Source organism: Rhipicephalus sanguineus, chromosome 8, assembly GCF_013339695.2.
Source record: "Rhipicephalus sanguineus isolate Rsan-2018 chromosome 8, BIME_Rsan_1.4, whole genome shotgun sequence".
In the NCBI taxonomy this organism is placed as follows: Eukaryota; Metazoa; Arthropoda; class Arachnida; order Ixodida; family Ixodidae; genus Rhipicephalus; species Rhipicephalus sanguineus.
In genome coordinates this window covers 32,334,670-32,350,409 of record NC_051183.1, presented here as the reverse complement: position 1 = coordinate 32,350,409, position 15,740 = coordinate 32,334,670, and the positions used below count along the sequence as shown (strand labels likewise).

At 47.4% G+C, this 15,740-nt stretch overlaps 1 protein-coding gene across 1 annotated transcript in view; it reads right to left on the bottom strand.

The window, feature by feature from the left end:
* LOC119401669 (fibrous sheath CABYR-binding protein) overlaps nt 1-15,740 on the bottom strand; it is a 108,857-nt gene that overhangs the window by 32,633 nt on the left and 60,484 nt on the right. Inside the window, exon 3 of the mRNA XM_037668588.2 lies at nt 2,390-2,591. Coding sequence (XP_037524516.1) covers nt 2,390-2,560 — 171 coding nt within the window. The 5' untranslated portion in view covers nt 2,561-2,591. The remainder of the gene's footprint in view (nt 1-2,389; nt 2,592-15,740) is intronic.

Sequence of the window (15,740 nt, the reverse complement as noted above, 5' to 3'; positions counted from 1 at the left end):
TATATATATATATATATATATATATATATATATATATATATATATATATATATATATATATATTGCGTTGTTACAAAAGTTATGCGTATGCAAGCGCGTAATTTAGCACACACGAACAGGTGCAACAATGGCACATTTCTACAGACTGTGTAAAGACGCAGCCATATACGGATAATAGAGTAGAATCGATTGTTGGACATGCAGGTGCGTTAACTTCGTTTAATACTGAAGCTCTATGTGCCCAAACCAGGATGTTATCACGAGGCGCGCGGAGGATGTTATCACGATGTTATCCAGGATGTTATCACGATGTTATCCAGGATGTTATCACGATGTTATCCAGGATGTTATCACGAGGAGTGGGGCAGCGGAGACCCCGGATATAATTTTGACCATCTGGGGTTTAACGTGCACGTAACACCGAGTACACGTGTGTTCTTGTTGTTTTTTATTTATTTATTTTTTTTTTTTTGCATTTCGCCTCTACCAAAATGCGACCGCTGTAGCCGGAAGTCGGACATGTGGGCTTAGGATTAGAAGTGGTGAGCCACCACTGCGGGTCAGCACGCGTGCGTTACGCTCCATAAGGTGGCGGATTGTTAAAACGGACATACGCACATTCCAATGAAGCAGACCGCGGGGAATCCAGAATCAACAGTCTGTTCAGTAGTTAATCCGCGATTGAAAGGAATACACCGTGCCTACTTATCGTCTCCAGTAGAGCAGGCCTAAGTGCTGACCGTGTCTGTACTCTTCAAGACAACATTGTACTGGCGAACAAAGACGTGGACAGGATCGGAAGAGAGACGCAACGCCAGACGTCAACGCCAGTACAGTGTTTCACAGTATTCACCAGAACCAACTAGCTCTGCTGACAACGCTTAGCGATATACTCCTCACGAGTAGCAGTCCTCTTACATGCGAATCGAACCGCGCGAAGCTCCTGCTAATGACCCCCTGAAGGACAGAGGCAGCGTTGTATGTAAGGGGGGAAGCGCCCATGGCCGGATCGATTCATAGCTGAATGGACAACGGCTATCCTTGAACTCAGCCTTGGTAGATGAGCGGGGTAACGCTTCACTTAAAGACTACAGCAAACGAAATTTCAATTTGGCTAATTTCTTTGAGTATAGTAAATACCCCAAAACGCGACACCGGCATAGACGTATAGGGCTGGTAATACGATAGTTTACCTGTCAGTAAGCTTTAAAAGAAGACCTCATTAGACGATGCGTGCACCTGGTGACGTTAAACCGGTGTTTTTGATGTCCATCTTGTTTTACAGAACACGCTAAGTACACTTGATACCCGGTAGGCCCACACTGGAGGGCGTAGCTGAAGAAATGCTGTGCGCACTTGAATTAAGAGTGATGAAGTGATTCGCACTTTACTGAATCCCGCAAGGTGGAGGGGAGGTTATCAAAGGGAAAAAATAGCATCTACCCGTTCGTAGCAGAAAGCTACAAAATCTGTACAGATTTTTCAGAGTAAAGCTTCCTAGTTGACCAAAAAGTTGTCTTGGTGTGGGATCAAACCATGGACCAACGGCTATCCGGGGCGGTTGCTCTACCGATTGAAAGGAAGCTGCAGTTTCTGATAAAGGTTCTGGTATGTATGTATTCGTATACGGCGCCAGTACTAGCCGGCAATGTTCCCGGAAGGGAACAGTGGATGGCTTGGCTCGCCAGCGAGTATCGGAAGATGCAACTAGCGCTCCTCGACTAGGCAGTGGTGGGTCGCTGAACCCAGTGGAGCCCTAAAATAGGGATCCCGCCCACCCGCTCCGTAGAAAATTATTTGTTCCTCAAACATTTCGATATATAGATATATACTTTCTAAGATATCCGTATAGATTTCCTTGTAGATTTGTGCTACAAACGGGAAGTTGTCAATTTTAAGTGCGGAGCTTTAGGGGCCCACGCGCACTGTCGCCTCGTGTCTTCGCCAGACGTCAAGCTCACGGTACCAAAATAGGTCAAAAGAGGGCGCCACTGCATCACAAGGGAAGGTTTCCTTTCCCGCCATGGACGCCAAGCAGGCTGCACGCGTGGAACGCAAGCGCTTGCTTGCCCATGAACGACAGCGTTGCCGAAGGGCTAATTCGTCTGTCCGAGCCAGCGAAGCGACGGCGAAACGCCAGCGCCGGGAGGTAGACGCAGATAACGAGGTAACCCTCAGCTTCGGAAGACTCAGACGCAAGCCGAGGGCCAACAAAGACAGGCGGACCCGCAGCTTCGACTCAGGCGAACACAAGCCAAGCGTAAACGGAGGCAGGCGAATCCTTAGCTCTGTCTGCTCCGCAGTTTGCGTAGTTTTCAAGGTGTGGAACACGCGCGATTTTTTTTCCCGCTTCGCAGTCTATGCTATTCGACGTCAGTGCAAGACTCGCCTGTGTGGCCTTCTGGGCGGCAGTGGCTGCGGCAACCACCCCGTCGCCGGTGGGCGTGATGGTGCCCTGGGTGTCGCCGTTGGCCTCCCGCTTGCTCTTGCGTCGCTTCACCTTGTCCTTGGGCGCCGGCGTGATGTCCGCCGAGCGCTGCTTGCCCATCTTCTGGCCCATGGCGAACGCTGATCGATCACGCCGTCACTCACTGCGAAAGCGGAGAGAGAAAAAAAGAGACCCAATCAGCGAGCGTCACTGCCTGTCCAGGAGGACAGCCACGTGGCCGTTGAAGCATTCTCACAACACGCAAATGAAGAAATCACAAAAGCGTATGTTTAAACATACTTTTTGAGGCATTTTTGTCTAGTGCTGCCTGTGCATGGCAGTTTTCCTTAAGGACAACTGCCATGCACAGGCGACACTAGAAAAAATGAAACCAACTCCGGCAAACACTTTGCTAGAGCCAGCAAACGTTAAACAACAGTTAGCAAGTATTAGCTTCTTCTGGTGATATGCGTACAGAGGCCACTTACCCCTCACTTAGATGTCCTGAACAAATTCCTAATAGCGTTTTCTTTGGAAATTTATGTTCTACTGATTAATATTGCGTCTTGATTGTAGCATTATATGATAGTTTCCATGAGCGTTACACTGGTGGGTTTTCTCTCGAATCCAATCTCTGAAAGTAGTTTAGCAGCTTTTGCTAGGCTGAAAGGGGGAAAAAAAGCAGCTATAAAGCACCACGTTACTTGCCACAGTATGCAGATGAACTCGAAAATCAGCTCCCTTCTCATACGCGACAATACATCGACAATGTAAAGTTATAGCATCCTTCAAAGAACAATTTTCAGGTCGGTGACAGGCTTCTGCATAACGTCTTGGAGTGCTCGAAACGTTAGGACCAATTTTACGCAAATTGAGAAGAGTTTCCTGTTGTTGAATTTCCATCGTTGTATTTATACAATTCACACCAAGGTCATGAACAGAAACAGTGTGCAATTAAGTGATGAACACTGGCTAAATAAGGTGGCTCCTCTAAGGCTGGAGGCAACGTTTCGGCATGACACCTTTGTCAGGGTAACAATTACTAGCAACTGCTGCGTTGGAGCTTTCGTCTAGCGTGCACTTCTTCCAACCGCGGCAGTATATGACCTCTGCCCTAATTATCTGTCTTTCTCGCAGCACTTTCCTTCAATAACTTCCTCTCTTAATTTTGCATGCTTTTTGTTACAGCTGCCTTTTTTTTCTTCATTTGCTTAGTTATTTCAGAGTTAATTGACTTTCTTCTCAATTTCTTTATTTCCCACCTTGCGACGATAAATGTCTTTATATAGCGATTGATTTCATTTCCCATTCACATTTTATTAACTCTGTTTCATTTAACGTTTACCAGTTCTTCTATTTTTGCTGATTTTCGACTTTGCGGATCTTGTTTGTTTTTTCACTTTGCTTTACGCGAAGTCTGATCCTACTGGGACCTGTCAATGCGATTTTGACGTGTCAGTGATGATGCCCGTGTTTGTAATCATAGCTTCCGAAAGAACGGCATCAGATCCGTTTTAAAACAAAAGGAGCAATGACGTGACGAAAGAGCCCGAAAAATAGCGCATAAATAGGGAGTCGAGAAAAATTTTGCTCTAGTGCGAGCAGGCAAAGCTGTAACTTCTTGCGCTTCGCACAAAGCCTATTTCACTAGCCCCCACGTCAAGCGCGCATAGGGGTGTCTTGGTGACAAAGCAGTTGTCATGAAGAAGTATTTGCCTGCAGCCCTGTCATCTAAGACCGAGTCAATACATAACTAAATTTTGAAAATGAAAAGCAGCTTGCGAAGCGCAGTGTTCAAGAGCCCGGGTGAGTAGCGCGAGGCACGCACGTGCGGCCATCTCGGAGGCTTTAGAGAACTGACCGAGTAACCTCGCGGGTAGGTGCTGCCACCTCTTGCAAGAAGCGGCAACTCCGCGGCGCCGCCGCAACGAACTGGCCTGTGATTCCGTCGCCTGCGATTTTTTTTTCCCCAGCCACAAAGGTCACAGCCCATTTCGAAACAAATTGATTGAATGAATTAATAGGTCTGCGGCTCTTAAAAATGAAATTATGGTGTGAAAGCGTCGTGAAATTACACTGTTAAGTTACGAGGAAAGCAGTAATGGTGGGCCCGTCAGCAATTTGGAAGGGTTCATTACCATAAAGTCAACGCACAGAGAATGGAGTTACGCTGCTCTCAAGAACAAACATGACTGTCTGTCATCCCCTTCAGGACCCAATAGCGGGGAGGTTGAACAGACCTTTAACCCTAGCTAGCTTTCCGACCTCACTCACCACTGCGTACTTTTTTTTCTTCGTCTAGTTTCGTTCTCCGTATGATGATTTGCTTTGCACAGCTGGCGCACACGGAAATGAAGCAGACGGTGCGTGGGGCGGTGACATTTTCAACATGCTGTGGCTGGCTGCACTGCAGATACACAGCCTCTCTGCTGCACACAGAACAGAACGGAAGTCCGCAATCGCAGACGCTGATTTTGCTCCCACACAACTCGTTACACTGAAAAAACGGCGAATGGGTCTTCTTCAGTTATAGCACCGGAGGCTGCAATTCGTAACTATCAATGTACTGGAGCAACACCTAATTGTGGTTAACCTAATTAGCTCGGGGGAAACTACTGCGATAGACTGTCATGTCGAATAGACTGTCATGTCAATGCGTCATGTCGAATTCGCCACCTTTTGATGGGCCCAAAGGCTGCTGCTTAGGCATCTCCGATTGGCTTAAGAATGCCGCCGTTATAGTGTTCGACAGTTTGGCGGGACTTGATCATGTCAAGATTATAGTAACCACGGCTCCATATTACCCACAAAAAAAAGTAGACGAGCAATACGACACGAAGGAATAGAACGGCAATAGCAGTGCAGTGAAAGACGGTGGAACCTGCAAACCAGCTATGGCAACAAGTCTAACTCATGCGCACTAATTCTAAGGTGGACCCCCTTTTCAACCAAACTTACTAATCAATCAATCAATATATCAATTAATCGTGTGGACGCTGCGCATCAAATTCCGGAAGGAAGGGCTGGTGGCAATTGTGTCCTATTATCTATCGATTGTCATGTGCGTCATTGCTACCGATTCTCGAAACGACTGCACATCGGCTCTTGAAGGATTGCATGTTGATTTAGGTCATTTCTATCCACATTTCTTCTTGCCTTTTGATTTCAATTCATCCCCTTTCTTTTCCATTTCTTTCTACACAATTGCAATATGTTTACACGTCTCTTTCCTTGCTCTCTTTGGATGTACGCGGAGCGTCAAGTATCCGCTTAGAACGTCATGCATACTTCTCGGAAGCGTCGGTATTACTAATTACTCGTCGCTTAACGTCTGAAGCACGCGCCTGCCTTATGCTCGCTCTATTTTAGACGTGTTCACTCGGGATGAATAGATGTACTAAAAGCAGCGTCCCACTCGTTCCAACCTATGGGTTACACACATCCGTGCACGGAACTTCGCACACATGAATCAGTCGCTACGCGGCGCTCCTCGCACATGCGGCGCGACATATGCATCGCGCTGTAATGAAGAAACAGCGCACATGCGGGAATAAGATCATGGCGTTTGCGCACGAAAAAAATAAATGAAAAGATAGCACAGATGAGAAAGCGGGAGCCGACATCGTTTTCTGTGGTCGGATTTCGTTCCTGATGCGACGCGGACAGAAGAAAGACTAGCGAGTTAGAATAGGAGAGAAGGCTGGCTTGGCTCGCAGTTATGTCTTGAAGTTCCAAACTCTATACAAGTTTTGTCGCGCACGCGCAAACGGCTACAGAAGAGAGCAACTGCTGACAAAAGGAAGTGACAAGAAGGGAACAATCTAAGCACGGTGTCGTGGGTGCGACTATGTGGCGATTTTGCCTTAGGTGAACTCGTGGTGCACAAAACGCTTCGTACACGGAGCAATAGATGCTAAGGTGTAACACACGTCTTATTTTCTTACATTGTTGTAAGATCGGATAACATTAACGATGTGCTGCTATTTGCTAAGACACCTCGGTGGGGTTAACAAAGACTGTATTTCAGAAAAAAACAAAAACAACTAATGTTCAGATGTATGTTTCATTTTTATTAGATTACATTTAAGATAAATATCGGTCTTTAATCGTAAATAAAGAAAATAAAACAAAACACGAGGGGAAAGCCTCGTCGCATAAACTTTTGTGGTCACATGTTTACGTCAAGGAGAGATAACGCACACTGTCGACACCCACCTGGGGTGCACAGTTTCAAAAGCCACAGAATCGCATACAAACGCCACCCCTCACACCCCCTCGACACCCATCCCCCACACTGCACCCATCAGCCCCCTAAACCACCCCCCGCCGCCCCCCTCGAAGAGACAGGATATGCATGAGTCACCACTTGCGAGAGCGTCTACCCCGCCCACCAAAAGGCCCAGATCTCGATTTCTGTCGGGCAACGGTGGGATGAGAATGAAGCACCGCTTCCGTGGCTGCAGATATACATGCGACGGCTTGACTCGCCAAGGCTGCGGCGACAACTACGAGGGTTTCCGGTTTCGCTATCCGTGAGTCTTGCGTCACGATGAACGCCAAGATATATGACCACCGCAGGACCCCGCTTTAGTGGAATGCATATTTCTATCCGGATTCGAGCGCGACAAAATTTACCGCGTATTAGGCCCGTATTCGACTATCGTAGTTGGTCACAGTGTAAGTGCTAACGGCGACTTCCATTGCGGCTTTGATGGGCCACTCGACAGTCTGAACAATGAAAAGTGAAGTGCGCGGCACAAATAAGCGCTTTCGAAATGGAAAAGTTTACTAGCCCAAAAGTTCGTACTGTGCAGAGTCTGAAGATAATACTCTCAAAAGTGTCGGCAAGGAGAAAATTTTAAAGTCGCGGACGCCTGACACCATAGTCGTCACACACACACACACACACACACACACACACACACACACACACACACACACACACACACACACACACACACACACACACACACACACACACACACACACACACACACACACACACACACACACACACACACACACACACACACACACACACACACACACACACACACACACACGCACGCACGCAAGCAAGCAAGCAAGCAAGCAAGCAAGCAAGCAAGCAAGCAAGCAAGCAAGCAAGCAAGCACAGGAGTTTTACACTTCCCTAAGTTCACTCCAGACACATGGCGCCAGCAAGTACAGGCGTCAAACGAGAAAGGTCACTCGCACAATTTAGAAGTGATGATGACGCGCACGCATCCCCGGAATGAGGTAATCAACACTCGTACGCCACACCCCAGGCTGCTGCTTCTGTCCCCGGATCATCACTCAACTCCGCGTTCTTCGACGCCACATGAGGTAGAGACGCCCCTCCGGAAAAGTTGGGGCGCAACAACTCGACTGTAGCGATTACGTTCCATGTAAGACGACAGCGACACCGTGGAGTCTAAACGCTGGAGCCATTCATTCAAGGGCAACCCAAAGTGATCCTAAAGTGTAATATGTTCAAGATGGATTAGTAAATTACACTTCTCAGATCCCGTTGGCGCCAGTGTTACCGCGAGAGGAGTCTCGGAAGATAACAGGGGTCAAGCCTCCGAGTCTCATGAGCTCTATTTATATCATTGAAGTAGATATTGAAGTAGAGAGTCAGGGTCAAACAACTCCGTATAACTTCAGTCCAGGTTTCTCTTAAAGCCCTTTTGCAAGTGTATCTTTATTCCTACTTCGGGGTATTATGAAAAACTAATTTTTCTTATAGGGAAGGGAGAGGCAGACCCTGGCAAATCAAACTTCAGTACTGCATAATATAAACCTTTAGCCTGCCAGTGATCCTATCTGTCTTGTTCGTGCCTTGTGATGATACAATAATCGTGATACCCCTCTGTTTTTTTTTATGTTTTTGCCTTCTACTATTAGCCCACTGTAAAGTTAGACAACCCGGCTTCACTGCCTATGATCTTTTAGTTGATCACAACCTCGGTCTTTGTACTGGCAGGACCTTTGTCGAGAACGTGATGTCTAAGCTTTGTACCTGACAAAATGCTAAGAACAAAAATCTTCATTCATTTTTTAAGGTTATAGTTCATAGTGGCAATCAAGCTAGCCGGACCTCAACCCGCAAAACCCGACTACGTCTGGCCTCTCTCCACACTCGAGAAATTTCGAGAGCTCCCCTAAATCAAAAATTTAACATGACGTCACCAGAATGATGAGCACAATTCACCGGCGCAGCTATAACTATTTACAGTTTTAACGTGGCGCCACAGATTCAGCTTCTCAGTGCGCTAGTATCCAAACATGACGGACACTGTGACGTCAGTTTTACTTCTTACTACCACATGTTTCAAGACGTGTCCGTCGTGCTGTCAGGTTTCTCGTTTATGCAGTTTGTCGACACGCTAGTTTCCAAAACCTTGACAACTATGACGTGAATGAAAGGTATCTAATCAGTTCTTGCTCAAATTGGCCATTTCGACGCCTAGACAGATTTTGAACAACAGCTTGTCGACGCTTTTCGTTTCCTAACAAGGTTTATCTCGCACTGCTATAACAAACATGCGCTACGTTTAGTTCGCTCTCAGTAGAAACTGCAGGCAGCTTTATGAAAAGGAGTAGCATCAAAGGTCACACTACCATCGTTTAAAAGAGAAACGCTAGTGCATTTGTCTCTCGCGAGAACAAAACATCTCTTTTGACGTGCAGCGCCATTAGGCGACGAGGCGTCGCACTCGCCGCTAGTAGCGGCAGCGGATGCCAGGCGGCGCGCCACTCGCAAGCCGTCTCTTCCATCCATTGTCTATCGCGTGCGAGCCGCGGCATGCCAGAAAGAAAGGAAAAGGAGGCAAGCAATCAGCCCGGTGGGTGTGTGGGAAAGACAAAAACGCCGAACGCTCTCCGTCATCACCCCACGAGGAGCGCTTGCATGCGTTTCACGGAAACGGGGAAGGAGTGGACGGAGCATATTAAGGACGATTTGCCGGCGGTGAGCGACCCACTGATGAATCAGGCGAATGACATAGGGGCCAGGGAAAGGCTTAGGATTTCTCTTTCGTTCGGCGCCACCGCTGAAGGCTTTGCTGCTGGTTTGTTTTACGAGTAACTCTGTCCACTTTTCCCCGAAGAAATCTGCGGTTGTTGCCGCTCGGGAGGCGTCGAATTCGGCAGAAGCACGACCGCGACATTCAAGCGAAGCCGAACATCGCCTTTGGGTAATAGACGGCCGGAGCCGTCCTTTGGAATACTTAGATTTTATATGGTCTTTTTTTTTTTAACTTCACAAGTGCAGCAATCCTGCGTACATTAAATTGAACGATTGCACGGGACGCCATGGACAGAGGTTCTTAACGTACCTGTACTTTAACACGTCGGTTTTGATTGACTTCAAGATAGTACAGTCACGTGGCAGCTGACCTGCTTCAGTGTGATATCGATGCCACTGCAGAACGTTTTGGACCTCAGCGCATGTATAACGAAAGAACCAGTATGCCATATGCCGATAGCACTAACGTATCCCAAACTTCGCGTTCCGCCACCTTGGTACTCCAACATGGCGGTATCAGTAACGTCCATGCAAGCCACCTAGAGATGAAACTAAGTGACGCCGCTGCCACATGATCTTATTAGATCTACGCTGGCATGTTTCGACATATTTTTTAGCAATGGTTAAAATGTCTAATAAGTTACTTGCATTTCTATATAGCAATATAGGATTCGCTATATTGTTATCAAACAAAACTGCGCGATGTTTTGCTCAACTCGGATAGCACGTTTTCCCGGATAGTACGTCCTCTCCAGCATTTGTTTCGTTTTGGAAAACGCATCAACGAGGTTCTACTGCACTGCAGGAAATGTTATTAAGCGCAAGATTGCCAATCGATACACGGCTGCCGCGGCTGGGAACTGAACAGGCGGCCTCGTTCTCAGGGAAAGTTTTCGAGTCAAGACGGCTAGACGACCGTATCGATCGTGCTTAATTAAGGCGGAGGGCTTATTAATTGATCACGACTAAAAACTTCGACGAAGGATAACACCATTCTCTGCAAGAGAAACACGAATTTATTTTATTATTTACATGTACCTTACAGGTCATAAGAAGGCATCGGGTAAGGAGAGAGTACAGTTCTACAAACAAGCATTATTTAAATGCAGAAAATTCGTTAGTACAATAACATTATTATTCACAAGACGCAATAACGCGCCACAATAATAGTATAATAACACACAATATGAAGATATACATTAAGCAGGATATTGCTCAAATGTCACATGATGATGATGATAACATCACATCGTAAGTGTAAGAGTGCTACACTAGCCGTTCGAACTGGTATAAGAAAAGTATTGCAAAGGTGAGGACGAATGACAAATGACGATGAATGAGGCAGGAAAAAGAGCCCGAAGCAAAAGGTCTGGCTGAAGCGACAAAATGTCTGATGAAAAGATTGCGATATGCACTAGCTGTGTTTCGACTGAGAAGCAATTGCACCGTTATATCAAATAACTTAACGTAAGTGTGAGCCTTTCTCTTGTGTTTATGTTGTGGAGTCATTCTCGACCCACACGACAGTAAACACGCAGCAGAAAACGAAAGAACGCGAGAAACAAGAGACTATAGCAGCGGACCACGGACGCACCTGTTTCCCTGTCACGCCTCCGGAGGTGAAGGGTTCATTCATAATGCGCGAATCGGAAGAAACAACACAAACAGCGCGAAAGGGAAAAGGAATGAGCTAAACACAAGGGTCACAATGCGCAGAACGCGAGAACCGTCTGCGCGGGAGAAGCCCACGCTCTTTGAGGAGTACACCGTATGTATTCGTGTCTAGGCCCGGCTTACACCACCTTTTAAAGGGGATAGACTTTCTTGGGGAACTTAAACGCAGACATTTTGGTCTGTCTTTTTGTTTGTCTGTCACCCGATTCAGCCACACGGCCAAAGTTGAACCGCTTGCTTACCGCCCACCCATCTTGAACTGGTACGGCTGTTCATACTTGTGAACGTTGTCGATCACAAAGTAAGTACTACGCATATCTGAGGCGCAACATCAATAGGTAAGTATTAGGTCGTGTGTTCCTTTAATAGAAAATATATAGATACGTGATTCTAAAGACCCTAGTTTCTTAAGCTGCGCTGAAAATGCTATGCTATGCGCGCCGACGAACGCCCTCTGCCACGGAGGAAGGAAACCCTCTGCACAAGCTCACGTTTCCCTACGTATTGCCAGATGGCGTCCATATCTCACGCAGCGCCTCCTCTATCGTCTTTATACGGCATTTGCAGCGGAGCACGCAGATACGCGGCCATTTTTTTTTCATAACCCCATCATGAATACACTATGTCGTATGTCTATCAGAACATTAGGTGTATAATAAGGAATAAAGAGTATAATAAGGAGAAGGCAAGTGCGCGAGGGGAAGGCCGATATTTAGGTGGGCAGATGAGATTATTAGAAGTTTGTGGGGACACCAACTTTAGCAAGCGCGTGACCGGGTTAATTCGTGAAACACAGGATAGGCCTTTGCCCAGCAGTGGGCGTGGTTAGGCGGATGATGGTGACGAAGGAAACTCTAGACAGGTGGCCTGACCTACGTGACTCGAGAAGTCAGTTTGGAGGGTTAGGCTTGAGCACCGAAACCACGCAACATTCGTCGATAAAAGACGTATATTAATCGTCTGTCTCAAGACGAATAATAGCCAACGCCAAGAAGTCGTTTACAGGCCGACTGTCAGACGGCGAGAGAGAGAGAAGGGGGTCGAGGAAAGGCAGGAAGGTCCACTAAGACGACCCTGCTGTCTGTCACTAATGCGTATCAGTCTACAATTCAAGTCTAGTAATAGACATCTTCAAGACGTCCCGTAAAGCAAGCTGCCAGATGCAGAGCGATGACAAGACAGGAAGGTGAAACAGACGATCATGCAGTCAATTAAAAACGGATATTGTACTTGAACGCACAATTAATCTACGTTGAAGTCGAATGATAGACATCATTACGAAGTCGTTTAAGAAGCCAACTATCAGTGGGGGAGAGAGAAAGCAAGCAGGGGAGAGGCGGAAGGGTCAGCGCAACTAATTTCCGGCTTGTTACCCTGCACTCAGACTAAAAGAGATGGGAAATAGAAACGGAGGGAACGAACGCACCGTACACACAGAGGATGGCACATGACAAAGGGTACTCATAGTTGACAATCCGCCTCTTTCCCGATGCCACGACGCATGCGCCCTTTCCCCTGGCGGAAAAGTCGCGAAACGCCTCTTGATTATGGATGCTTTCGTTCTGGCGATACCCGTTGCTTCGGTCGCTACCAAAACCCCAGCAAAACGGCAGAGGGCAGAGCAGGAAAAGGGAAAAAAGGCTGATTATTTAAGCAGTCAGTATTCGTGTAACGCCGTATACAATCGAGAACTTGCATATAATCGAGTAAACACGGTAGTAGTGTAAACGGGCACTCTCGCGCCCGTTGCAACGCTGACCCCTCTCAGGCGTGATTCGAATTACGCGGTTGCGCGTACATGCTTTTTTTTTTTTTTTCGCTATGCAGCTGCTACGTCGTGCTGACCTATTCCACGGCCTGCGCGTCTTTTGGCGCGTTTTCTTCCTCGTTCTAGCGCCCGCGTCGTGTAAGGACACGCTTTGCTGTATCCGCCCTAGGAATCGTGCAACTTGGAGCGTCCGAAGCATATGAAAAAAAAAAAAAAAACACTGCACGTTCAATCGTATAACACCGATATTCGAACCCATGTCTAATGCGATAACTTTGTACGGGTCACGTAAGCGTTGAAGAGAAGTGAAAACGGCCGATCCTGACAATGCATTGTCAGAATGGGCCCTTAAACGACTGAGAGGGGTTACGGCACTTGGTCAGGCAATCAAGTGCCTTTTTGCCAACCCTACCCACTTGCCTTAGATGTTTGAATAATGTACAGTACACTGTAGATTGTAGCTGCATGGTTGAATGACCGAATTATATTCCCAGAGGCGTGGATGACAACTGGATTTTTGCTTCAGACGATTCCAGGCGCCACATTGCTGTCACAGAACACACTGCGACGTACAAGATCCTCAAACGTTAATCAGAGGAATGACGATAAGTAGGAAACTGGCATTTTCCAAGAGGCGTCGCCACCTACCACTTTTAAAGAGAAAGCCAGTTTGCCCTTGGTTTCAGGAATATAAGTAATAGAAAAATCGAAGTATGTGAGAAGCAGAGGCATCATGTAGAGGTTGGGGGGGGGGGGGAGGTGTTTGTCGCCCTCGAACTCATCTAAGGCGAAGAAGAGGTGGAGCGCGTCTAGGAGAGGTAAGGTAACAAGGAAGTGTAAAGTAGGAAGGCCAAGCAAAAGAGCGGCCGATTTGCTACCCTACACTAGGTGAAAGGGAAGGGGGACTAGAAAGAGTACAAGAAGGAGGAATTGACTGAGCAATGCCTTACGAACGGTCTCTCAGGGCGGTGTTGTGTAACATGACTCAAGTCACTGCCTGTGCAAAAATAAAGGATGGGGCCAGACTGCAAGTGTTCTCTGAAGGAAATGCTCTTTTACACTCAAGGGCATTGCATAGACTGTCCGATTCCTTGCTTTCATGACAAACCTTGTGTCAAGTGGGTACACGCGCCCCTTGCAGGATCATCACTTGATAATGAGGAATCAATGATTTCGAACTTTTTCTTCAGCCCATCTCAGTTCAAGTTTAGCTATCGTCGGTACCACTAAAGGCCGACATTTTGGTCAGGCAAAGTGTTGATAACGAATATTATACGATAACCTAACCCGTATGATCGTTTCCTCTAACGTACGCAGTTGAACATGCACCAGGAAAGCAAAATTGACATGATTCACATCCCCGCCGCCGTGACGTAACCGCTACGGCACCGCCCGACTAAGCGGAAATTATAGCGGGCTGCAGCATAGCGGCGCGTAACAGAGGCGGCGCTAATAGGGGCGCCGCGTGGTTGCTTGCTGCTATATATGCGATAATAGGGTGAACACACGCGCGACTGCAGCTGTGCGCCTAATTGCGCAATGTCGCGTGTCAATGCACTTTGATGTCGGAAGCGTCTGCGGCGTCGCGCACGTACGGGAACGGTGCATGGGCGTGGGCAGGGGGGTGCAAGAGGGGCACTTGCCCCCCTCAAGCCCCACCAGCACTTGCCCCCACCCAAGCTACACCAGCGCTCTCCCCTTTCCCAGCCGCGATGCAACACAGGCTTGCACCCGCCAAGACAAAATCCTGCGGACGCTCACGCAGGAACCACTTGGAAATGTACACTGGGACCGAAGGAGTCATCAGCAATGCACTCTCTGCGGTTCGAGACGTTAGTGCGGGAGAGTTATATAGTACACTCACAGAAAAGATCGAGTAAAAAGGGAGTCTTTTTGTCACACAACAATAACCTTCATCTGGCTTGCTTGCGTTTCCTTTCTTGAAAACTCGGCGCTGGCCACTAGCTTTCCTACCAAGAATGCTATGTCACGCTGATAGCGCACATGCCGTTCGTGACCAGAAAGTGCCGGCCGCGCGGCGATAACGCAAGGAAAGGAAGGCAAAATAAATGACGATTGTTGTTGCGGGACAAAAAGACGCCCTTTTTACTCGATCTTTTCTGTGAGTGTAAAACCAAATAGCGGGCGAGTTGGAACATATCTGTTCTTGGGTAGCGCATAACAAGACAACACATGAGAGGCAGGGGCGTAGCCAGAAATTTTTTTCGGGGGGGGGGGGGTTCAACCATACTTTATGTATGTTCGTGCGTGCGTTTGTATGTGTGCGTGCCTATATACGCAAGCAAAACTGAAAAATTTCGGGGGGGGTTTGAACCCCCCCCAACCCCCCCCTTGGCTACGCCCCTGATGAGAGGGAACAATGCTTGTCCAAGTCCAGCGCTTGTCCAGTGTTCCTTCTAGTGTGTTGTCTTGCTGTGCGCTGCCCAAGAATGTAGAGTTTTAGGTGCGGCTCCTTGTTAGAGCTACGTTTTTTTTTTTTTTAATCGGAGAGGACATATTCAGAGAACGTGAGCAGCTATACCTTAATCATAATCAGCGTACCTTATGCCTCGTGCAGGACAAATGCCTCTTTAACGATCTCCAACTCACCCAGTCCTGCGTGAGGCGATTCCATTTTATGCCCCCATATTTAATTTCGTCACTCCCCCTAACGCTCCATCGCTTCCCATCTCTTGGCATCCATTCCTACACTAACTGCACCATCGGTTATCTGTCCTACTGACGTGACCTGCCCAGGCCTATTTTTTCCTCTTAATATCAACTAGAATTTCTGTTTTTTGTTATATGATGCGCTCTGCTATCTTCATATCTCAAAGTTA